Raw genomic sequence first — 26,390 nt, 5'->3', positions numbered from 1 at the left:
TGTTTCAACTCTGACGAAAATTATTTCTTTATCTTTTATCGAGCCACCTTAACATTAAATTTACTTTCGCTTAGTACACTCGTTTATTTATTGTTTTTTATTTTCTTTTGCTTTTACCTTCCTGTTTACACCTGAAAGTATACATTTCTAACAAACAAGTCTATCTTTCAATTTCATTTTGCAATCCAAATATTTTGTGAACGATAAACGATTTTATATACCAACCTTAACGTATTATTACATTTATATGCAAATAATAAATGTGATAATTTTGCAATATTATATTATAAAACGTTTATTATAATGACTGGTCAACAACTTATTATTTCCATTGATAAAATGTATATAAGTGTGATTAATGTTAAATGTTGGAATCGCTTATATGTTGTTATTTTTCTGGTTGGTTATAATTCAGAATATGCGAAATGCAGAGCTGTAGTTTTTTTTATCAAATGATTAGTAATTAATTATGTTACGAATTTTATCTTGATATGGAACGTTTATGGTTATGTTATCACTTACAATGTGGCGGTTGAAGAATATTTTACATATTCATTAGGATTCATCATGGCTGTAGTTAGGTATAAGTTTAATTAAAAAATACAAAAGATGATTTAATTTAAAAAGTTTATTTAGTTATATCAATGCAACAATATAATATGTAATATTATAATAGGTATACCTATAAGTGTGTAAACTAAAACTGTCTTCAAACAATATTTATAATAAGTTCAACTATGGACTTTTGCTTTTCTATCAATATTTGTCAATTTGATAGACATATACAACAATCATGTAATATTAAATACGAAGTACGAAAAATATTAAAATGCTAGGTAGTGTTTGAATATTTTATAACATATTATACCATTTTTGTTATTATTATTGTGAATTATGTATTTCTGATTTATATATTATTCATTGTACTAATATAACACAGTAAGTAAGGGCGTAGCCGAATAACGTTCTTTTTTTTTGGAAGGAGGATGAGGGGTAAAGTTTTTAATATTTGATGTTTATGTTAGAGTTATTAAAATAGAAATTATTTACGTTTTTTCTTTATTTTCAATACTTTTGTCTAAAAATATATTATCGTAATAATATCTATCGACTTTTTTAATAATAAAAAAAATATTTCTAAGGGAGGTTTAACCCCTTTCACTACAGTCAAAACAAATAAAACGTTTTTGACACTAAGAACATTTGATGATATGAACTAATTGACAAATAATGAATTCATGGCACATGGAAGTGTCCCCGCTTATACCTAATATATAAATATTGTGACAAAATTGGACTCAATATATTAGTTTATAAGTTGATCCCGTAGGATTGTACAATAAATATCTACTAAGATTATATTAATTGATGTCTCTACTGCTACTCGACTATACATAAGCACAAAATCGTTCAAATAGTTTACTAATTTTCTAAAGTTCCGTCTTGCGCATCACCTGTTACAATATTTTAAATTGAAAACCAATCGTTTCGTTGTTAATTTTATTTTGGAAACTCGAACAGAAGATGTTCCTTCAGAAAATTAGTATCTACTAAGCCATTCTAGTGGAACATCCATTTTAAATTATAGATATTGTAAACTTCAAACCGTTTGATTTATACTCAAGGGCATTCTAATCATAGTTGAGTCTGAAAGTATGGAGGGTGGTATGAGTTAGTTTACTATAATTTATAATACATACTGCCACGAGTATCGATCTACAGGGTGATTCACCAATCATGTTCACCCCAATTTTTTTCCTTTGATATTGAACTTTTTCAAATTTTTGAAAATTTTTGTACTACTTAAATAGTGTCTGTGGCGATACAAGCTTCTGGTTTTCAAATTAGAACCATTATTTTTACTGTTAATTATTCAGTAAATAATCGTTTTGAAAATGTTGATGTATCTAATTTACAATTCTAACGATTCTCAATTATTAAAATATTTGTTCTATGGAAAATAGTCCTTAAAAATGGTTTTAAGAAAGTATAAAATAAATGTTGTATTAAATCTAGTATTTTTTCTGCTTGAACCATTTTTATATAATAATTTTTACAAATTATGAATGGTGATGGATAATTATATTATAAACATTTTAAAATCACCACAGTTCCCATATCTTAGAAGTCCATTAGGACATATAGATGTCCTTAATACACAAAGTTAAATAACTCAAAAACTTGTCATACAAATTAAAAAAAAAAGTCTCCTTAAAAACTACAATATCTATATTAAATATAGGTAATATAGGTAGTAAACCATTCTAGAAGTATTCTAGTCAGTGGCGTACCCAGGGGGGGGCTTAGAGGGCTTCAGCCCCCCCCATTGGCCGTGTTATGGAATACATTTTATATTATAAAATACAAAGTACCAACCATTATATTCCTAAAAACAGTGTTGAATACAACGTTGAACGTACTATTATCTTAAGTAACAACGACCTATTATAAGCAATAATCGTATAACATATTTTTTATAATAAATCAGTCCCTACTTCCTACTAATTAAATATATCACTAATATATTATGTATGTGTTATAAAAAGTATATAATAATGAAATATTACAATTAACTGCTATAAGACTTTATTGAAAATTGTTTGTTAAGATGATGTTAAATTTTGATTTACTTTGTTTAGCCCCCCCCATTCGAAAATCCTGGGTACGCCACTGATTCTAGTATTCTGGTAGTAAACATAAGAATGCTGGGCACTTATGTTAATATTAAAGTCATTATATAATGTGATCAAAACCATTAATAATATTGATTAATTGACTGATTGCAATATATTTTTTGATTATTTCGACATTCCAAACGAAATTGGTTGTAAAATAATATTGCTATACGGTTTGATAATTATTTTATTTAAATCTATATGTATAGGTACCGAAGGCTCTATTTTTACGTACGAATCAGTATACGTGAATCTTCAGTTATATCAATATTAGTTTCATATTAATTAATCATTCGTACATCATTATTATTTTGAATGTTAATAAATACCTGCATTTTTAATGTGTGTGTGTGTGTTGTTTTTTTTAATTAATCATATAACATTGTAACTTTTTTTTTTCATTTTCTGTCCTTGTGTAACATTTTTCTTTCTAAAAATTTCCCTTGCTCTATAATTCTGGGAAAATTTAAAAAATAATATTGCTATAGTAAGCCGAAAAAGCTACTTACTAGAACAAAGAAACAATTTTTACATTCGACTGGATGAATTCATAAAAAAAAGTTTTTATACTCATATTAAGTTATGTTACAAGTTTCTGCTATGTTTAATTAGAACTAACTATTAATTTTTATATGTAACGAGTCTGAATAAAATAATTTATAATTAAATACCTATACGATGAAAAAACTTGGGACTTATATTATGTTATTTGTTTAATTTCTATATTAAACATAATTATTTAATAATATAATATAATAGTATAATATTGCTTTTAAAAAAAGGTTTAAAACGTATCGATACTTTTGTTAGGTCATACATAATTAATTTATTTGTGGTTTAAGTACTAAATAAATTGCAGTGGTTGATAAAAATAATATATTAAAATCATTTAAAAAATCAAAAGTCTTATTTAATTAATATTCATTTCTATATTATTGGTGTATACGCAAATGGTAACAACACAACATTTTAAATAAAACATTCGTAATTCTTTTCAAATAAAAGTTAAGTCTTACTACTCTTCCTGTTATTTTTAGGGATTCCACAAAGATTGCTGAAAATAATTCATTAAATAAAGAATTTATAGATTTATTGATGTTTACACTCTCTGTTTAAGATTGAAATTATTTAAACATTTTTGTGTCCAGGTGAAAGAATACATTTCATTGGCGTTGAATATTGGATCGACATTTTATAGAACAAACAGCATTGTATAAAATATGTGCCTCGAATGTATAAATTGTTGAATAATAAAATTTATTGTACCAAAATCTTGAACAAAATATTGCTTTTAATGTTTTATGTTTCTCGTTGTATGTACCCATGGTCTAGTTTATTTTTATGTTCAATCTCGCAAACAAAATTATAGTTTTAATGTTCTCGTAAATAATTTCATTGTTATCTTGCAATAACTCATGTGTTATTGACTTATACATGCTTAACTGCATTATTTACGTATTACTAGTTAATTGGAATATATTATTCGTTGTCACATTATCAGTAATTAAATTTAACAAAGAAACATAATGTGCATAACAATTTATTATTGACATTACCAATAACATGCACTTACGTGTGTTATAACTTTAATTATTATTTATAACAGTCAAACTTGTAAAAGCCTTTTAAAAAAACATAAAATGGGTATTATTATTTCTTTTAAAGTAATATATTATAACTTTATGATCATATTTTAACAGTTTTGAAAGACGGAAGTTTTAAAAATAAAATTACAAATTCCCTTATTATAACAGGATGTTGGTTCGTGGTAAACCTAATTTCAACTTAAAACTAACTTCAACCTAACTCAACTAGCTGGAAATATGGTACGCAAAAAAGTGAAGTATAACTAATAAACCATAACAAATCAACGCATTTACCTAAAATGTTTAAACAGATTGACTGTCCTTAAATTATCTCATATTTGATATTTTAACATTTTGATTATTATTTTTAAAAAAAAAACCAAAACTTAATCTTGGTATTCACTTTGATCTATTTCTCACTCCATCACGATCATATTATCCTTATACAAATAAGTAATAGGACACTGGACAACAATTTAATTCCCGTTCAAAAATTATTAGCGTGGACACAACTAACACCGAAGTATAAGCCTCCAAATCTAAAATCCGTTAAAATTTAAATTTAAGTAAAATCCCAAAACAATTATCTACATCTCATACACCACTAAAGCTATTTTTATCGTTTTTATAGCCACTATACTTATTTTTATAAAAATAATCGTTAAATATTAAAAGAAACGAATTTGTATATGTTGATATATTAGATTTGTTTGGTCAGTACAGTATTTACTGTTTAAAAATATCAAAATATCTTTTAATTTATCCGTAGATAATAATATCATAGTTACTGGGTTATATTATAATATAGGTAAATAAGATAGTCTAAAGCGGGTATGTCGATAGGCATATTATATTATATTTAAATAATTGTATGCAACGAATAAGACTAGATGAATTTTGTTTTGCTTTTGGCACAAAAAATGAATCGTTAAAAAATTAGTCATAATAATATATACCTAGTTAGTTAGTTAGACAATTATTTAAGATAAAGTTTAAATTGCATGCGTATAGTAAATTGAATATTCCTAATTGTAAATATTTAGTTAAGCCAATGAGTATTGAATGAAATATTGTAATCATTATATGTAGTTATACATTCAAGTTGTGATGATATTATACATGGTTGAGTTTTTCAAGTACAATATCATAATAAAGACTACGTTTACACAGCACCGTCCCACATCGTACATTAATTTCTATTAAATTTTGTTTGTAAATAATGGTCTAAATTATATTCCATACACCTACTAGTTTGATAAATCGTTTTATCAAACCTACTAATGTACCATTGGAAGTAATAATAAATTATCGAAATTATAATGTTCTATAATATGTAATGGATTGTCAATTTCTCGGTTTGCCGTATTAAATTTATCACAATTTAAAAATTTAAATTAAATATTAAATTAAATTTTAAGGGACATCCCTTAATAGCGGACACGGTTTAATATCCCTACGGTGATCGAGGTTTCACTGTACACTCATACGTACCTACATAGGTAATATATATTTAAAATAACACCTACCTTTGTAATATATTTTTCTCGAGTAACAAATGCTAAATTATATTCTTTAATATCAGTTCAATTTGCTTTAGTTAGAACATAATTTAATATACTATAAACTGTACAGGGAAATTAATTAGTTTAAAACTTGATAACACGATTCGCGGGAAAACCCTAATGCGACTACGGGAAAGTTTAAACTTTTGCAGTAATTATTTTCGTCGCAGTATAGTTTTTATATATTTTAATAAAATTGAAATATTAACGTGCATTATTTTTAATAGACATAAGTTTTTTTTCGGTTGTCATTGAGACGTTACGATGTGCGGCACTGTGACCAGCCGTGAGGGTGTGTGACTGCATCCCCGCGGTCACAAATTACTGATGGAAACGAGACTTATTTCGAGGTGTAAAAAAGTCATGATCGCAGTTATGGTCGTCTCAACGTTTATCGTCGTGGCTTCTGCCACGCGAGCTATTACCGCACCATGTTTTTGAGAAAATAAGGAAGTAAAAGCATGAGCATCCAGTGGAACCAGATGGTTTTTATACGTCAGATCGTTTATTCTCATTACAAGCGGCCATTTCGTTGATCAACCGTCTCTCCCTCTATCTTTATCTACATCTCACCCGACTCGCCCTCTGAATTTCTCCTCCTCCCCACTTCACGGGGTTTGCCATCTGTATTTCCCCCGGTATCACCGCCCGTCTTCCTCCCCGTCTCTCTCTCACTCTCTCTCTGTCTCTGTCTCTCTTTTTCGCGCGCCCCTCTTTTGTACCACCGGTGTCTGTACTTACCGAATTCCCGTGCACAGCACACATCCGTCGGACTCACTGCAGTGGCGTTGGGCGGTGGAGGGAACCCGGTCTCGTTAACCCGGTGGAACGTCGGTAGCCAAAAAACAGGTGGGCGGCGAAACGGGTAAAGTCATATCGTCCCGCCTGCAGTTCCGAATAATAGTCATATAGAAACTTATTTACGGGGCCCATAAAAACTGCATTAACCAAAGAGCTATGAGCCGACGGCGGCGGCGGCGGTTGTGGCGTTAAGCCTGGGACTAACTATATAGAAGATCGACTGCAGAATTGTCTGCTGATATATCATTATAATATACACGGACTACCACCGATAATCGTAAACACGTCGTTGCGTAACTCATAATTGTTTTTACTGTGCACGGCGAATACTATTGTGATCATGTTCAGCGTGTTAATCGTGTCATGTACCCATTGTGTGTCCATGTGTATATGGGTAGAAGAGTGTTTGACTCCGCCACCGATCTGCGTGTATGAACGCGTTTCCAAAACAGCCTCATCGATATTATAAGTAAAGGTGTTTTGGACCTAAAAAACATCCCTAGAGAAATCCAAATAGAGTGAAACGCTGTTTCACGATTGAATGCTGGTATATAGATCTTTGTGACATCTTACCCTCCGAGGTTACATTAAAACGGTTTTTGATTTTTCGTTTGAATAACAAAATTGAAGAGTTGAGTTGATATATACCTAATACGTTTTCTGTTAGTGGTGGAACAACTTTTAGATACGTCTAACATTTAATTTAATTCGTTTCATGTTTAAATATTTAAATAAAACAAAAATAGTCTGTATTGGCATTAAAAACTCAAAAGTTTTCAACTTTATATTTTATTTAGACGTTCAATATTAAAATGTCTAGTTCTAATATCTAACGCATATTATTATTATATTTATTAACATTGTCCAACAAAATAAATGGTTATAACGAGTCAAACTATTTATAGATAATTGAACTTAACATAAAAAATCAATACATCATTTGAAAACTGAAATCAGAAATCTAGTGGAGCACACCAAAATATATTTCTGCACATTCGAGTCACGGTCGGGATAAACTTACTGCGGAGTCATAATGCTTACTGTAAATATTAATCCGGTTGAAGATATTACAATAATTAGGTACCCATTGTGCCTAATTCGTTTCTTCTTTCGGCTCGATATAATATTATTTACTACCTAGCTGGTCCGTCGGGTATTTGTGTTTCAAAGCAGTTTTTGTCCGTCGTTACCCGTCTGTTTGTTGATTCGTCGGCGTAATTTATAGAGGAGACTTGGCGGAGTGAACGGTAATTTGGAATATTTATCTGGTGCGCAGCGTTTAAAACAGCATTGTGCGTGTCTAGAATTAAACGACAGTGAGTGCATCTACAACCCGCATTCTTGACAATTAAGTTATACAACTGGATATCGTGCATAATATTATAACATGGATAATATACGAGTACGGTCTTCATCATCGAGCGCGATGGGGTTATTATTCTACGTGTATATGAGCTTAAAATATAATTTCATGGTACATTTCTGATAAACTCTGTATAATAATCTGAAGAGATTTGGACAGATTTCATGTGTTTCAAGTTACACACGAGGTCCGACAAAAAATATATTATTGTTGTATCATTTTGTACGCCAAAATTTTAGTCAACTGCAGTATGACGTGTTCTAATGCAAAGAAGAATGCACATATATAAATAATTTTCGATTGATTAATACATTTTCAATTCATGGGTAAAAATTGTATGTAAAAGTGCATACATTTGAATAATTTATATCTCTGGTTTGGTAAAGAAAAGCAAATTGTTCTGTGACTTGGGTACTTTGCGGGGTGTAAATATTTGAAAACAATTCTTTTATACACTCAAAAGACAGAGTTTACCTTGTTTTGAACAGGCGTGTCATTATTTTTTAATGTAATTAAATTATATATAGGAATCGTTTATATTTATTTTATAGTAAGTTTTTAATTTAAACATAAAATAATATTAATGTGAAAGACGTGTTACAGGTAGTTATTATAACGAATTTTGTGACCGATTTAGTGAAGAGTATAATAATTATAATACAGCCATCCCCCACCCGGGCCTGGCAAATACTTACGGGTGCCCACTAAAAATTCTGCCAAACTACAAACACACGTGTTTAACCAACAATACCCTCCCCATAGTTTAAAATCACCCAATGGCTTAAGTTGCTGTGGGTTATTAATTAATTAATAGAAAAAAAAAAAAAAAATAATATAACATTATTATTAAGTATGTTTTATTGTTCATGATATAGTAAAACATAGTTATGTAACACAATTAATTTATAAATATATCGTGGAAAATGTTTAACCAGCATTGAGGTAATCTGACATGAAAATGTGGTGATTTTCAATTAAACAAATGTATATTTTCATTAAAAAATAAATAACATACTCAGTTATAAACCGATTTAGTTTTATTTAGCATTAAATAGGTTTAATTAAAAAAAATAAACCAATATAGGTAACAACACTTTGGATTACTAAAATGTAATACTCGAACGTTATGTATTCTACTCGAATATCGATTTCGAAACCATAGGGAAGATACGTAGGTATTTTATTAAAAATTGATAGATTTAAAAAAAAAAAATAAACATCTGTCTGTTGCATTTTTTTGTTATTTATGGTCATTTACTTATTTACAATTGTTGCGCAAATAAATTACTACCGCATTACGAATGTGTGCGAATAAATATATAAATTTTTATATTTTTTTATGTTACAGTTTTATCGGTGTTGGAACCCAAGTTTGCAGAGCCTATTCCAAACGTTACGATACCCGTGGGAAGGGACGTCTCGCTGCCTTGTGTCGTCAGCAATTTGGGAAATTACAAAGTATTTGAATCTTATTTACAATTGATTTTCATTCTTTGTACTTTTGTTTCGTTCGCTTTTCATCTGACACGATAGCAACAGCTTTAACTGCTGGTGTTTAGTTTAGTTTTTAACAAGTAAAAGGAGAGCCATAGTTTTTATGTGTTGGCTCAAGTATCACGAGAGGTACTGACACAAAAAAAAAAAAAATACATAAGGAAAATATGAAAAATAAAAGTAGTATAAAATACAATTTTTGTGGGGTGAAATGCGATCCGTGAGGTCTTTACTCCTCTTTAATTCACATCTGGATGAATGTCACTGAAGACTTACGTTTAAATCCAATAAACCGAAAATAAGATAGTTCAACAGCTTATTCGAAGGATAAAAATATACAATGTCAGTTGTTACACTATATATTATCACCGATAAAATTATAATACAATATAATAATATATTATTATTTTAAAACAACTTGATGTTAAATGTATAATGACTATTATACCACAAACTCATTAGTCATCACTCATTAATTATTTCCATTATAATTTTAACTTTTGTCGGTTGATTCTGAGAATTTTAATAATAATACTTCAGTTTGTTATATAAACTATGTATATTATGATACGTTTTACGACATTAATAAAATTGTAGTGTATTTCTCAGTATGTGAACGAGTGTATATGAATATATTTTTACATGAAAGGATATTAATGTACCTATATAAAATTCAAATTGACAGTCGTATGTTCAAAATATATTATGTTTGAAAAAATATAAACTTATATTTTGATTTATCCAAATTATTTCCATTTATATACATAATAAAGTAAAACAATCAATATCGCTAAAGGATATACCTAAGTAATATTATTATATTTTTGTATTCCTTGTACACAAGAAAAAGTATGTATGCATCTAAGTAAATTGGACTGCCGACAAACTACCTATATCCAAAGACGACAAAATATAATTATTTTTACCGCGTAGCGTATACCAACTTGTAAGTTAAGACAGATGTCGGGTCTGCGATTCTTTTATATTATTATAGAACTCTTAATTCGCAATGCTTTCCTGAGTGTGTATAACATTTTGAAAGGGAGCACTTTCCGGAACCTTTGTCTGGCTTCTTGAGACATCAGAGTTTAGCGATTTCCTTTATAAATAGAACAAGAAAATCTATGTAAATAATAATAACATAACATTTATATAAACCTGCCGATAACGATGAATGAAAACGCAAAATTAACTTTGCCCTTAAAATAGCATCAGTGAAATCAGAGTTCAACCCATGTTTTTTCTCATTTATACACAATAATATTAAATACTAATATTATATAATATTATAATCTTAGGCGTGTGTGCGGCTTGGCAATTAAATGAATAAACAATAGTTGAACCCAGGCATTTAATCGATATACGATAGTAGGTATAGTCAATATACTAGACATTATGTTATTTGTGCTTAAAGTGACTAAGGAATTACTTCTTAATTATCTTCCAATGGATAGAATACTGATTTATTGATATTTGGATCGTCTATAGGTGTACCTACCTAGCATAAATTAGTTGAACGATCCCAAAAGTGCCCTCGGGGTTCTTTAGTCAAAACTGAACATAAATTGACCACCAGCGCTGTGCTCTCATTTGTATAAAATCATTCGCTTATATATTTAGACATATCAATGGGTAGGATAAACGGATAAACGGGATTTATTTATTTTCCTCGAATCGGTTTAATAAAATATAACTAAATAATTGGTAACAAAAATAACTAGATATCCTTACGTTATTAAAAACAAAAACGAATTTATGTACCTAAGTTATGCATATTATCCATGTTTTCTATACTTATTTATTTTGTTTTATAAATTATAATAATTAATAAATGAGAATTTTATAAAACAATATTTAATTTACTTATCATTAAATGATCAAAATTTGAAAATTTGAAATTTAAAACGTAATATTAAATTTTAATTTTAAATTATATACTTAATACCATTCTATTAAATAATTACAAAATAAAAAATATAAATTCGACAATAGTAATTAAAATATTTTGTATGATAAATAAAAATAAATTTATTAAATAGATTAAAAAAAAAAAAAATGTTATATTAATGTACTTATTATTTAAAAAGAATAATGATATAATTCTAAAGTTTGATTTTATTTGAAATTTATAAATCATAATATTCTATAATAACAAAAATATATTTTATGTGTGTGTTTTTGACATCATGTTAGTAGTGAGTAGAAACTAGAAACTAGAGTAATAATAATTTAAATGCATAACTAAATGTGGCATATTCCGCAGTAGCTTTTCAAACGTAACCGTTGGCCAAACCTTTGAATGATGCTCATAATAATAATTCTAATTATTGAATAATGGCTTTTACGTCGCTGTCTAATGGAAGTTTGACAATCAGTATAATAAGCCTCTGTTATCGAAATAATCGATTTAAGGTCAGTAAAATTATATTTCAGTGTAATTAACAGACAGTATATATTCTAACATGGACAAAACAAAATAATTATTTAATTCAATTCAATTAAGGTGTAAAATGTACCTATGAATACATTTATTTAAAAGGACCTGTTGATAATTAATTACCTCTATGGATAATATTATCAAAATACATAACTTATTAATAATATTTTCATATTAATATTATACGACAAAAAACTAAAAAGTAATAATTATTCCAATGTTTAGTAAAAGAAAATTTAATATCTATGCTCTATACATATTTAAATTATATTATTATATTTAAACGATAAAGGGAACGTGGTATACAGATAATTTGATGCCATTTTGTGTTTAATAAGACATATTATAAGCTGTAGGTACCCATACCTATATGTTTTTTCGTAGCGTTTTCAATATATTGCAACACAAAACGCAAATGACATTTTCAACTTAAATTGTTATAAATTATTATTTTACACCACACAATATATATTGTATATACAAATTTTACAAATGGGTTTTTCGTATTGTAGACATTTAGCTGACATTTACCATCTATTTTCCAATAGATAGATAGATAACTATCTAATTATATGAGTGCCTGCACGTGTTGTAATTTATATTTACGAGGGCTAAGTACCGTAGAAATACGTAGAAACTTTGTCTTAGAATGTTTCAATTCAATTCTTAAAACTAAAATTTATAATACGATGTGTTACTTTCAATAGAGTTACCGAAATAGTGTTTGCATTACTTTCCACACTGATTTGGATGAACGGGATTTATAATTATTTTTTTTGTCTATGAGTTTCCATCTTTTCCACGTAAAAAATGTACACATTGTGAAGAATTTTTCAATCTCAACCGATCAACTGTTTACATTTATTGAGTTTCCAAACCGATAACAGACAAAATTTATATTTCAAACTGTCTGACGCCAACAATATTATTAATAATATATTTTATTGGGTAAAATATTATTATATAATAGCGGTGTAACTGTTTTTCAACCAACGCCCAATAACTTAGAGAGCGGTACTGTCAAAATTTCAGTTGTTAGATATACATATTCGATTCATTACATACCTACATGAATCATTTTGACCATTTTAAATGGCTAATCCAAGTATATTAGACAAATTAAAATTCTGAAAACCTTTTACATATTTTTAAAATTGTAGAGTTGTCTACGTAGTAAAACACATTTAAACACTTACTATCGCAAAAGATCATTGCTTATAGTTCAGAAACCCATCATGTACAATACAACACATTTTTATTTGATGTATATTACTAAACTGTTATTGTTGAAAATATTCAAAAGTAATTTGGCTAGTTGGCAGTCATTCTCAAAATGGGACATTTAAGATTAAATATTTCACTTGTCAATTTATTGATATTTTATTCATCAAAAATGGTTTGCTGTTAAAAACGAAAGACGGACAGAGTTCGGTTACTTGAACTTCAGTGGAAACTAGTTTGACCCAATTTCTCTGCATGAATACCATTTACCAAAGTCAATGTCAATAATATTCTAGAATACTTCAAAGAGCATAATATACTGATATGACGTAACGATAATACAAACAATACATACTGATTTGTAGTTCATCATACCTACTATTATTTTTACAGTAAATTTGATGTACTTAGTAAAAATCACTTTAGTTTCTTATAGTTTCTATAAAGATTTTTGTATATTATGTACACGTAAAAAAAGATAAAATAAGTTTATGTTTTGCATTTGAACGCTTGATATGAAACTTTAATTAAATAATAAATATTCCAATACCTTAAATACTGACCTCAAATGCATGTTTGTATGATTAAAATCATTTTACTCTAATAGATAAAAGTTAACTTAGAATTATTAATAACGACGAGTCCTTAAACTTAAATCATTAACAAAAATGTTATTTTTAAATTATATAAATAATCATATAGGTACTTTTATTATACACAATATCAAATTGAAAATTTCTTAGTTTTACACCGTACTTAATTCGTTTATTACCTGAATTAATATAATATTTGTTAAGGGGGCGCAATACCTGCATTCGTTCTCTCTGTCTTACAAACGCGTAACATAGCAAATCATACGCTCAGCAGATCACGTTTAGCTCCGTTAGCTTAAAAATTATAGTGAATTGTTGACCTCTTATAAAATTTTAAGTTAAGATTATTATCTAGTGAAAAGTACTTTAAAATTGTAAATTGTTTGTGCATTTTAAAATATTCATAACTTGCTTCAAAATTAAAATCTAAACAAAAATCCATGAGGTTCACTGGATAATAATCTTACCATTAATTATTATAAGCAGTCGAGTCGAGTCACTATAATTTTAAACTAACAGTGCTAAACGTGATCTGCCGAGCGTACAATTTGCTATGTTATGCATTTGTAAGACAGAGAGAACGCATGTGGGTGTAGCACCCTCTTAATAGTAGTAGGTTTTTTATCACATTGGTCAACGATGTACAATGTATAAAAATGTACATTACATAATATGGGGTAACGGTTTCATATCGTATCCAATATGAAAGTTGATAGAAACACAGTTAATTTATAGTCATTGCTGCATAATATAAAAATTTGTTAACACCGTTGGTTACACTTTATGAAGTGTTGTCTTTTATTTTCATGTATTTCATAATGTTTCACTTTATATACGTTCATTTACATTTTAATCATTGATTTGTATTCAATGTGATTATTCAAACTACCGTTTTCAAGCTACTTACTTATTTGGTTTATTAAATATTTAATTATTAAGGAAGATTTAATTTTGATCAATTACTCTTTTATTAATTTTGTAGAACAAATAAAATAACTTCATTATGTATTGTCTATATTTTCAATGAGTTATTATGAAGCCAAATCACTGTAAATCATGGATTCGAGTAAACAAAAAACGTAGTCGTTATAAAAAGGCCAATGTTTTTGTTATAAAAATTAAGTTGCTGAAGAATTTCTTTAGTTAAGGGTCAACTTTATACGCTTGGGTATAATACCTACAGCGTAGAATAGTAGTCCCATTCTGATTATAAATTTAAAATTAAATAATATTCCAATACTGTTCCGTATACTTGCAGTGATCATGACCTCATAATATTATAGTATAGTCTACAATGTACTGTACAGTTATGATCAAAAATCATGCGCAAACGAATGTAGTAGGTGTATTTTTCACATTTTAGACTCAGGATATATTGCGTAAAATAAATTGTAAGTCATAACTATGGATTTCTTATTCAAGCGAAATATGAATAATAATGATAAAAATTCACACTTCAAACAATAATAGTATGTACAGAAACAATGAATGTAAGACGTTTTATTATATAGTAGTGAGCATGTATAGAAAGTGAAAAATATTCGAACGTTTCCATATTTATGCATGTTATGGATATTATGTCACGATTAAGCTGAAAATTTGTTTAAATCTGTTAGGATACAAAAATAGAGAACTAAAATCACATTAGCTTTGACAAAACACGAGAAAGCCATTAGTCGTGCACCAGCGCAACACACGCATTTAGTGTAAGTAGGTAACAGCATTGTGCATGTACAATGTTATATGCAATTTCTCTTGCCTCGCTTATTTCCATCGTCATTCCACATCATTTCGTTTTATAATTGCAACGTACCTAAGAGTCAGTAAGTTATCGTTTTTATAGGACAAAACAGTATTTATGCGAAACGACGGAAGAACTTACTTACTTACGGAGAGAGCCGTCTTGCTTTTTATATTTTCGTTGTAAAATGTTAAACTAAATAATATTTATGCAGCTTATGCGTCCATACTATACTATAGTTGTCCATTTGTATCCATTTGTACGTATGGTTTGTACAGGATTAAAATATATAATCTTTGAATAAATATATAAAATAATAAATACCTATATACTCTTTGAATAAATCCACTACGTACTTGCGAACCTCTAGATATTATAAAATTCTGTTTGATTGGATGAACTAAAGATTTTATTTTATGAAAACGTTTCTTTTACGTTTCGAGCAGATCAAAACCTGTTTTGTTCGATACGCACCATGTTTCTGAGCCCTAGACAATGTCTACTTGCCAGTGTTCGGACTTATCTAGATAAATGTATCTAGATGAATATCTAGATAATTATTTGTTCATCTTTTATCTTATCTAGATAAATAGTTACAAGGTATCTAAACGTTCATCTTAGATAATTTTTCTACTAATCTAGATAAATTCATCTAGATACATTTTTTATTGATAAATATCACGAAATTGTACCAAATTTTTAAATATTTATACAGATTCTCAAACAAAGTTTATGGTTTATAAATAATGTAATTATTTTTATTTATATCATTATAATTATTATTATGTTCCTACCCAGACAGCAATTTTTTGTTTAATAATATTATTATAACATTATAATCACGAATAATATTAGTATAACGTTATTATAATACTATTATAATATTATTGTTACAAAATGCTGTCTGGGTAGTGCCCAACTAAAATATACTAAAATTTATAACCATTTAAAAAATAATTGTATCTTTTTTTTATCTAGATAAAAAAGTATTTATCTTTATCTTTATCTAGATAAATATAAGTTAAGTTATCTTTTATCTCTATCTAGATATATTTGAGTTGCATTATCTTTATCTTTATCTAGATAAAAAAATACTTATCTAATCCGAAAACTGCTACTTGCACACAATTTATCCTTAATATATATTTATAATGGCTGGTCAGACGCATTACTTGATTTTTAGTACATCAGCGTCGTGTTTTTCGTTAAGTTTTATAGTAAATAATATAAATTGAAAACCTATTTTAAATGTTTTTAAATTACCGCGAGTACCTAACCACATATTTTTTGTAAAATGGAAACTTCAGTATAATATTGCGGAGCATGTGATCCACTATCGACTATTGAGTGCTGTTGACATATTTCAAGTTATTTATAATATTCCAGGAAATTCGTAGTAAACTGTTATAACTTACAGTTTAACTGTAAACAGCAATTTATGTTTATATTATTTGTTTTATGCTAATGGTTACATTGAAATGTATAATACCTCACTAAATAGGACATTTAATTGAATTAACTTTTCAAATAGTTTATTATGTTCTTTTTTATATGTGTACTTTATAAAGAAAAACATAAATTAATTAATTAATTCTTTAATAAAAATGAAAAACGCTAGAATATAATATTATTATTTATTTTCAAAGTACTTATTGACGTGCTCATTTGATATACTGTGTTTTGCAACCATAAATTACTTGGATAAAGATATTGATGATCTTTATGATAATTACAATCAATACAAATATAATGCATGTAGATAATTTAGAATTTAAATAATCAATACAATTATGCGGGACCCTGAAATCATTAGTAACTATTTTATTCCAAGTATCCGTGTATATAATACAATACTGTAGTCACAAAGCAATAATTACAAAATATAAGTTCACAAGATACAACTTGCACACAAGGTTAAGTAAAAAAATAATATACACAGCGTAGTAACCACCGTTTGAAACCTCTATAGAAACGTAAAGCTATTGTATTTTTTCTGTAGATAATATACAATCTGTAGGTGTAGAATAAGTAAATAAGTTACGATTGTTGTGAGTTATAATATAGTAGTACGGTACCTATACATATTATTATAATATCAGCGTGAACGGTTTGAGTAAGAAGCCATCCATTGTAGAGCGGCACTTGGTTGTGATACCTATTGTAAGTTTGAAATTGAAATATCCACCTACGTTAAAAGTTAGGTTTAATACCCTAACGCACTGAGAATTGTAAATTATTAATCATTATAACTTTTTAAAGTTATATGTATAATAATAATAGTATCGGACCGTGTGATTTCTTTTTTATAAAATTGTCATAATATAATCATTCATATAATCATATATTTTTCTTGTTTTGTGGATCATATTTTTTTTTTTTATTATTATCATTAATATTATTATTATTATTATTATTATTACATAAGGCCTCGACGACTGTGGATATTAGCTGTATTGGATTAATACGAACTGAATTAACACGTTCGCAGTTTATCTTATATAATATATTACGTTGTGTACATAATATAGAGATTACAATCGGTTAATGAAATTAACCTTAACAAAAGGCTATCGTTCATTTTACGTTGTCCGGGTGAAGAGCTTCTGACAGAATGTCGGATATTCCAGATCGATTCATATTGAATAACAGTGTCTAATGAATAGTTGACATTTATTGAAGTCTGGCCGTTCCTATTATAATCGTTAATAATTAATTATTATGTCTATAATATATAAGATATTATGAACTATATTGCCAACTAGATCGGTGTCATCGGTAATCGGTGACTTTTGTTTCTGAAAAATTCAGATCGAAAGGATATCAAGTCATTTCTGACGTCAGCACCAACCTATTCGTGTCAATTATACACATACCATATGGTATTATGTCGTTGCTCTAAAACGAGTATGGGAGCACTCATATTATCTAATCATTGAGGGTTTAAAGGTAAAAGAAAATATTTTTAACTTGCGAAAACCAAATTAATATTATATGATATTATGCACACGCTTGGGAATAATCGTCGAAAGATATCGATGTGTATATTTTATGTCGATTATCAACAGTGTCCAGGCAGAGAACTGGACGATAGAGCTGCAATATCCAAGAGACCGCGGTATTATATAAGTATCCGCCATCCAGTACTTATTCCGATTAGGAAATATTGAAATATTATTATTCACTTTTGACGTATAGGTATAATAAATAATAATTATACCGGAGTGCATTGTTTTTCCACACGCGTGTATGCCGGTATACGGTCGTAGTTTATGTTATACACTAAGCCGGGTTCACACTACACCGTGACGTGTAAAATAATCACAGTTACCACAGTTACCAAACGATACCACATAGTTGAATATATTCAACTTTTTACCGTGTTTAAAGTGATAACTAAAATAAAATAATATAATGTTATCATCAGGTACAATATTCATATCATTGGTACTGTATTTTGGTATAAACATAAAAATACGAAATCACACGACACGATGTAGTGTGAACCCGGCTATATGGGGAAAATATTATTGCGGTATATACCAGCTCAGGCATGGATCCAGTGCAAAGATCTGAGGGGGGGGGCAAACATTTTTTTACAACACAAATACAATTATTATAATACAATTTTATACTTTATTCTTAATTTAAATATATATATATATATATATATATATGTAATAATAGTAGATATAGTTAATCAATTTGTGATCAATAAATTATTGATTATTCAATATAGAAAGCGACAAGAAAGCGACAATTTGTAAAGAAGTTAGATTTTGTTTATTTGTTATTTGATGTATGATATTTATATTTATAAAAAAATATGTCTGGGGGGCCTAGGCCCCTAGTCCCCCTGGACCCGTACTTGTACCAGCTATACCTATATAGGTAATAATATACTTTTTCGCGGACGGAGCAACGCCGCCGCCGCGACGTCTTCCGCGCGTTAACGTCGTCACAAGTGGAAAACAACAATAATATAATATATTTCCGAGTGTTCGTTTGACGGGCCCGGGACTGCGGTTACGGTTCAGCAGTTAACAAACGTTTTGTTCTCGGTGTACCTATATATAGTACAAACCGTATTTCCAACGTGTTTTGCCGAACGGAATTACACAGCACACGGACGTTTACACCGTATCCGTCCGTCCCCGTGACCGAGCCGCCGCCACTGCAGATAATGTAACGGTGATAAATCGTCGTCGGATAATATATTTAACGCATGTGTGTGTGCGCATAATATATATATATATATATATGTTTATCCGCGTGCATGTGTGTGGGTCCGGGTGGGTGCGGGTGTGTGTGCGGGTGTTTTTCACGAGTCAAATTATCGAGTTCCCTGTTGTACGGGTGTGTGTGTGTGTGTGTACCTAAACGTGTAACTGCAGTACACGTGTAAACGGGATCACAATATACGCTTGTATACACGAATGTGGGTGAGCGCATGTGTACCTATATACATATATATGTGTGTGTGTGTGTGTGTGTGAGAGTTAGTTTCCGGTGGGATGATAATAATAATGTATAGGGGTGATTGGGCGCGGTGTGGGTGGACGGGGTGGTGGCGAGTGGGCCGGAGTGGAGCTCACGCAAGGTGTTTCAACGGGTTAATGAGTATTTATGGATTATCGTCCGAATTAACCGCGCGCCGTGCAGTTTATGTTTTGCACAAATGTGCGCCCCCCCCCCCCCCCAATGTCCGATAATCCTCGCGTACAAGGGTCACGGCGCGACACGGACCCGCGGAGCCGATGTCGGAATTACACGTGCGGTCGCAAGTGTCTAGGGACGAACCGCGGTTTTTATACCACTGTCGACCGGCGTGTATTACACGCAGCTGCATTGCACGACCGCCGCGCAAGAAACGCTCGTCGTCGTGCGACCATATCGGGTACAAGCGCGATACTATATAATACAATTATTATTATTAATACAATAACAGTGTTATTATTATTGATGTTGTTGTTGTTGTTGTTTTTGTTGTTGAAGCGGATCTGCTTCAAACAGAATAATAAAAATATGCATATAGAGGAACTCGTATCATACACTAGTCTTATGGTATTATATCATAGGGCGACAATAATCGAAGTTAATTGAATTAACTTAACTTGTCCACCTTTGACCTAGTGTGAACATCCAGTATTTTTTAAAACATTTCGAATAGTAATCATACCTAAGTGGGATAATATAATATAAAATAATAATATGTAATATGCTATAACAGTGACAACCGTGAGGTCTATTAACAAGACATTATCGCATGGTGGTTTCGATGGCTGATTATTTATTCAGGGCGCAAATCCCTTTCGGAAATCGAGAAATTCAATAAAGTTTTGAGCACTGGTTAAGGGACTAAGTCATATCATTATAGGTATTTATTTGTAATTATGATAATGTACAGAATATGTTATACCAAATCTGTAAACCGTGAATTCAAAATAAATTGAATAGTATATGATTACTGTGATTATAGTCGGCGGAAAATAATCCAATAATGTAATATTGTGAATAATTTAATATTGGACCATAATACAAACAAAACGTATTAAAATATAAATGGTATTAATTATTGGCCTGCAATAGTCGTAAATAAATAAATGGCTTGCCACGTGAAAGGGATTCATATCGTTGTTACGATCTTAATAATTAATAGCACCTAATGAAATTTAAAATGCATATTATTTTCTCAACGATTCTCATTATTCGTGTAATGGACTGAGAAATCGTTATCAAAAATATGATCGTATTATTGCTCAACTGCAGATATTGTACCCAATAAATAATATATAAAAAAAATCAGAATACTGTCATAGTAATACAGTATGGATGACACTTATAATACGACTCACGGATTCAGTCGTTTGTAAGACACAAAATCTTCCGGAACGAACAGTATCTATATAAACTAATTGTTTCGTATATTTCTTGTTTTATTGGTCTTACGACATGATTAAAATGCTGACATTAAGTATAGTTGGGTGTTGAAAAAATACATTTTTTAGATTCTGAGTGGAACGATGAATGTATTGATTTTACAATGATGTGTGTTTTTTTTTTTTTTTTATTATTTTTTTATTTTTATTTTTTTTTTGTGTCTGTGTACACGATAAGTAGTCGAAATAATGCTTCGATTTTCAACTTCAGTATCTTGTTCGATTGGAAAGTGAATATCGTTGGTGCATTGGGGAGGTCAAAATTTAAAATTCCCAGTAATTTTCAAAATCACCAAGAAAAACCAAAGAAAAATTAAGGAAAAACGGGAATTTTTACGCAAAATCAATTTTTCACAAAATTGATTTTGGTTTTTGGTGTAACTTTAAAACGAATGACTGTAGATACATGACATTTTCACTGGTTGTTTATATTTCAATTTTCTATACATGATAAAATTTTCAAAATATTTTGATTTGTTTTGAGCTGTTTACGGACAATTTCAGTTTCCATTTTAATTAGTTTTTTTTTCTATGAATGTCAAAAAAACTTTATTTGTTGAGTAAAAATACTTGAAAATTTAATACAAGGCTCCTACTATATTGTTACAATGACATTTGAAAAATATTAAAAATCCTTAGTCACAGTTTTTTTTTATTAGCAATTAGCATTTAAAGTTCAAAAATTGACAAAATATGTAAAAATCACGAAAATAAGCAAATTATTTAGAGTTAATAATTCGTAAAAATGTAATACAAGATTCCTTATAGGATAATCTATCTTTACCAAAAAAAAAAAATGTCTATAAGAAACTCAAATTAAATTTTTATGAGCGTTTGAAATTCATATTTTTACAGCATTTGATATTCGCTCGATTTCTCATATGACAAAATTCTTATTTTATTGTAATTAAAAAACGAATGACTGTAGATATTTGAAAATTTCACTGAATGTTTATATTATAATTTTCACATATAATACACGATAAAAATTTGAAAATAACTTGACTCTTTTTGAGCTGCTTACGGACATTGTCATTTTTCAATTTTTTTAATTTTTTTTTCTATAAATATCAATTAAATTTTATTTGTTTTTTAATAATGCGTGAAAATTTAATGCAAGGCTCCTGATATATTGTTACAATAGCAATTGTAAAATATTAAAAATACATAGGCACACATTTTTTTTATAAGCATTTGAAGTTGAAATTTTGACAAAATTTAATAATTATTTTGTAGTTAAAAATGTATAAAATGTTCAACTTTTATATCTGAGGATTGAAAATTTAAAACAAGATTTCACGTAAATATTTAATTCTGTTACCAAAAATTCTAAGAAATACATAAGCACGGTTTATTTTTATTGTCATTTTAAGTTCAAATTTGTACGAAATTACATATTAAAAAACCTGGAATAACTATTTTAGTTATTTTGTTGTGATTGTATATTATTGAAACTTCTAAAGTATACTATTATATATCTATGATAGTACCACGGTTTGTTGATGATGTATAACGCGTTACCTAATGGTTATTGTGATATGATTAATTTGGAATTTATTATTGATACCTATTATAGGTCAATTTTTCTTTAATACTATAGATAAGTATATCTATAATAGGTATGTCTAATACCTAGACTGACAAACCGTCTCCGCTCAGAATCGTTTTTCTTATACAGTGATATTATATCATTGAATTCAAATTTAATACTATCCATTATACAGTGACCCACTTGTAACCTACTGTACAGCAGAGCGACATCCACTTACCCACCTTTTTTTTTGTATAAATCGTTAATATATCATACAGTACTAGCTGAACCCCTGCACTTCGTTGCCCATTAAGTGTACCAACTATATGTGACTCAAACTTTGTTCAATTCGTTATTTAATATTCGGTGTATGGTTTCAAAATAATTAATCTTAACTTTTCCGTTGCCCGGAATAAAAATTCTGATTCCCAGCAGTACTTTATCAAGTAGGCAATCTGCCTGTGGTAGATCGCGGACCCCGTGCTGTATGTACGTTAGTATATGATTTAACTCTAAAGTATCAAAGTAATACCAAGTTTGTGGTATTCTACCTATAGTGGATTGATATAATCACTTAATGCAAAATCCTAAATTAACCTAACCGTACTAAAATCAGATGAATAAACGCAAACGCATACAAAAAAATTCATTCAAATCGGTCTAACCATTTAGGAGGAGTTCAGTCACAACACACGTACAGTAGAATTATTGCGCTTAGCAACACATTCTGCGATTCATGTTTATATTATATGAAATCAACAAACATGCCCGATTAACCAATAGCAACCAATAAAATATAATGCGCTGTTGCGTCACTGTTGTATTTTTGACATACAGATTTGAGATTTCCTACATTTCTGGTGGACTTTCCTAAAATCTTATTTTGTAAAAATCTTCTCTTGGCAGTTACGAACATCTTAAAAAAATTTAAGCCAAATCGGACCAGCCGTTCTCGATTGATGAATTGTTATACATTTTTATCTCCGTTTTTATGTATATAGATTAATTGTACTTAATACGCACGTTTTTTAATAGTAACACGTGTTGTAATAATAATAAAAAACAACTACAATAATTATAAATCGTGTTTTAGTACGGTACATTACACGACAGATGATTTATTCTAACCATATTATAATGTGTAGGTCGAGTCGTTTTTACGCACCTTGCGACATCATATTCCGTCGGAATATATTAAATTACTCGATCACTTATAAACGTGATGAAAAATGGACAATATTATGAATTTTCGGGTTAAGCCGCCGGACGCTTTACAATGCAGTTTCTAACAAGATTATCATCATCATTATCATTATTAGACATTACGCGCGTGGTTTGCAGTGTTATTAGTCAAACGCCGCAGCCGCTACGGCAGACGTCAGACATCGAAACGGGTTGATTATAACATGAAAGTCATAATATGGCAGTGGGTGACGAATATGTGTATAGAGTCGACGAAAAGGCCGTCACCCACCGAAACTCGAAATGTTTATTGCGTGGTGGGTAACCCACATCGCGTGATTATCGGCGTACGATGGTCTCCTTTATCACCCACTGCACGACAACGCCTCACTGACTTTTGGCGTAAATCATATTATTATCACGAGCTCTAGATGACTGAGTTGGAGTCATGTATTAAATTATTGTTTTCTGTCTCGGGGAAACCACCTCATACTGGCTGGCTATACCACCTTATACCGGCTATACCGCACTTATCACCGAATTGGCCACGAGTGCTTGCAATCAACGTCTTCCTATTCTTTATAGGATTCGGTCGACAGATGTCCAACCGACGTCGTCGATCAGTCGTGGGAACCAGTGGATACGAGAACGATGTTGTCGTCGTTTTCATCGTTATATTAATACAATATGTAGTTATTATTATATTTGGTCAAACTGTCAAAGTCAAAAATAACATTGTTTAAAATTGTATTTGGCATCAAATTGACAAATTATTTACCAATACTTTTTTTTACTGTTATACTATTAATTAATATCAATACGTACAGTATAGTATATTATCATTATCAATCAATTTTCAAATTAAATTGATAATTTATCCAACCATAGAATATTTCGGAATAATTAATATTATCCTCTAAAAAAACATATTATTGTTAATATACCTATTAAAATATACAAACGTAATAATTAAGAAGTGTAATCTCCTATCTCGCATTGTGAACCAAAATATGGTTTAAAACCATATAATATGTACAGCAAGAAATTAATTAGTGAGATGGTGCTGTAAAAAGTAACATCAAAACACTTTAAGAAGATTATTAATAATCATATGTGTTTAAATATTACTGCGCTCTAAGTGAACATCGTTGAGTACACAAAAACGAAAATCATATAAGATACTTAGATAAAATTACCGGATTAGCAAATTAAGTTTATGAATATTATAAACACTATAGAACATTATGAACTAATGTATATTTCTATTTATATTAATTATGTCTTGGTATAATTCTCAAAATATTCGTATCATGCAATACTTTGAACAGAAAAAGATATCTAAAAAATACAAATATAAACACGACACGATATCTTTGATTGTGATAATATTATTTTGTTACATTCAGATCGATAGGAATATTATTTAAATTCGTGAATAAATTAGCTATTAACTGTTAAGCTATTATGTTTTTGTACACAACTAATCAACGAGTACCTACCTACTAAATGTTAACATAATATTTAAATGTACTTTAAGGTATTAAAAATACATGATGTTGTTTTTCAATACCTAGTGATAATCAAAACACCGACGTTACTTATACCAGCTGTAATATTTAAAATCGATCATGCTCAGGATAATATCTTACATTTGAAGATATTATATAATAAACCGTAATATGAACTAATGAAAAAAAAATTACATAAAATTTCGTAACACGGCGCATTGTGTATGCAATATTAATGCATGCCGGTCGTGTGGCAAAAAAATTATGAACGCACTTTTTCTCTTTGTAACGCGTCTTACTTTCATGATTGAAAATGTATTATTATTATGAACGCACCATTTATTTTTTTCTCAAACTTTTTACGATTGGTGATTTTCATTTGGGAATACATGCAAAAGTCGTGGAACTAATCGGAAACTTTCTTTATAATATGTAAAATCAATTCAATAAGTTCGGAACGATTCCTAGCTGATTTCACCTTTTGGTTTTTCGATGTTTACGTCCATATTGAACTAACCATTATGGGACTTGAGATTTCTCGAAGACAAAACGGAATGAATTATTTTCCACTTGAACGTCCATTTATGTGCCGGTTGATGTCTCTCATAATGTGCTTTGGTTTAACTATTGAGTAGGTAATTGACGTGTAGCCATATTATACATTATGCTCGGAATGCGTACTTTCGACTAACGAACAGAATTGTGTTCTGCACTGCATAAACATCGTTCTTCAAGCATTCCTACAAAAAACTAATAGTCA

At 29.3% G+C, this 26,390-nt stretch overlaps 1 protein-coding gene across 1 annotated transcript in view; it reads left to right on the top strand.

The window, feature by feature from the left end:
• The window catches only part of LOC100165725 (neurotrimin-like), a 146,668-nt gene that overhangs the window by 19,054 nt on the left and 101,224 nt on the right, over positions 1–26,390 (top strand). Inside the window, exon 2 of the mRNA NM_001293409.1 lies at positions 9,336–9,445. Coding sequence (NP_001280338.1) covers positions 9,336–9,445 — 110 coding nt within the window. The remainder of the gene's footprint in view (positions 1–9,335; positions 9,446–26,390) is intronic.

The sequence above is a fragment of the Acyrthosiphon pisum genome, chromosome A1 (genome assembly GCF_005508785.2).
Source record: "Acyrthosiphon pisum isolate AL4f chromosome A1, pea_aphid_22Mar2018_4r6ur, whole genome shotgun sequence".
NCBI classification, from domain to species: domain Eukaryota; kingdom Metazoa; phylum Arthropoda; class Insecta; order Hemiptera; family Aphididae; genus Acyrthosiphon; species Acyrthosiphon pisum.
Note: the sequence above shows the minus strand (reverse complement) of the source record. Positions and strands in the feature narration are given on the sequence as shown.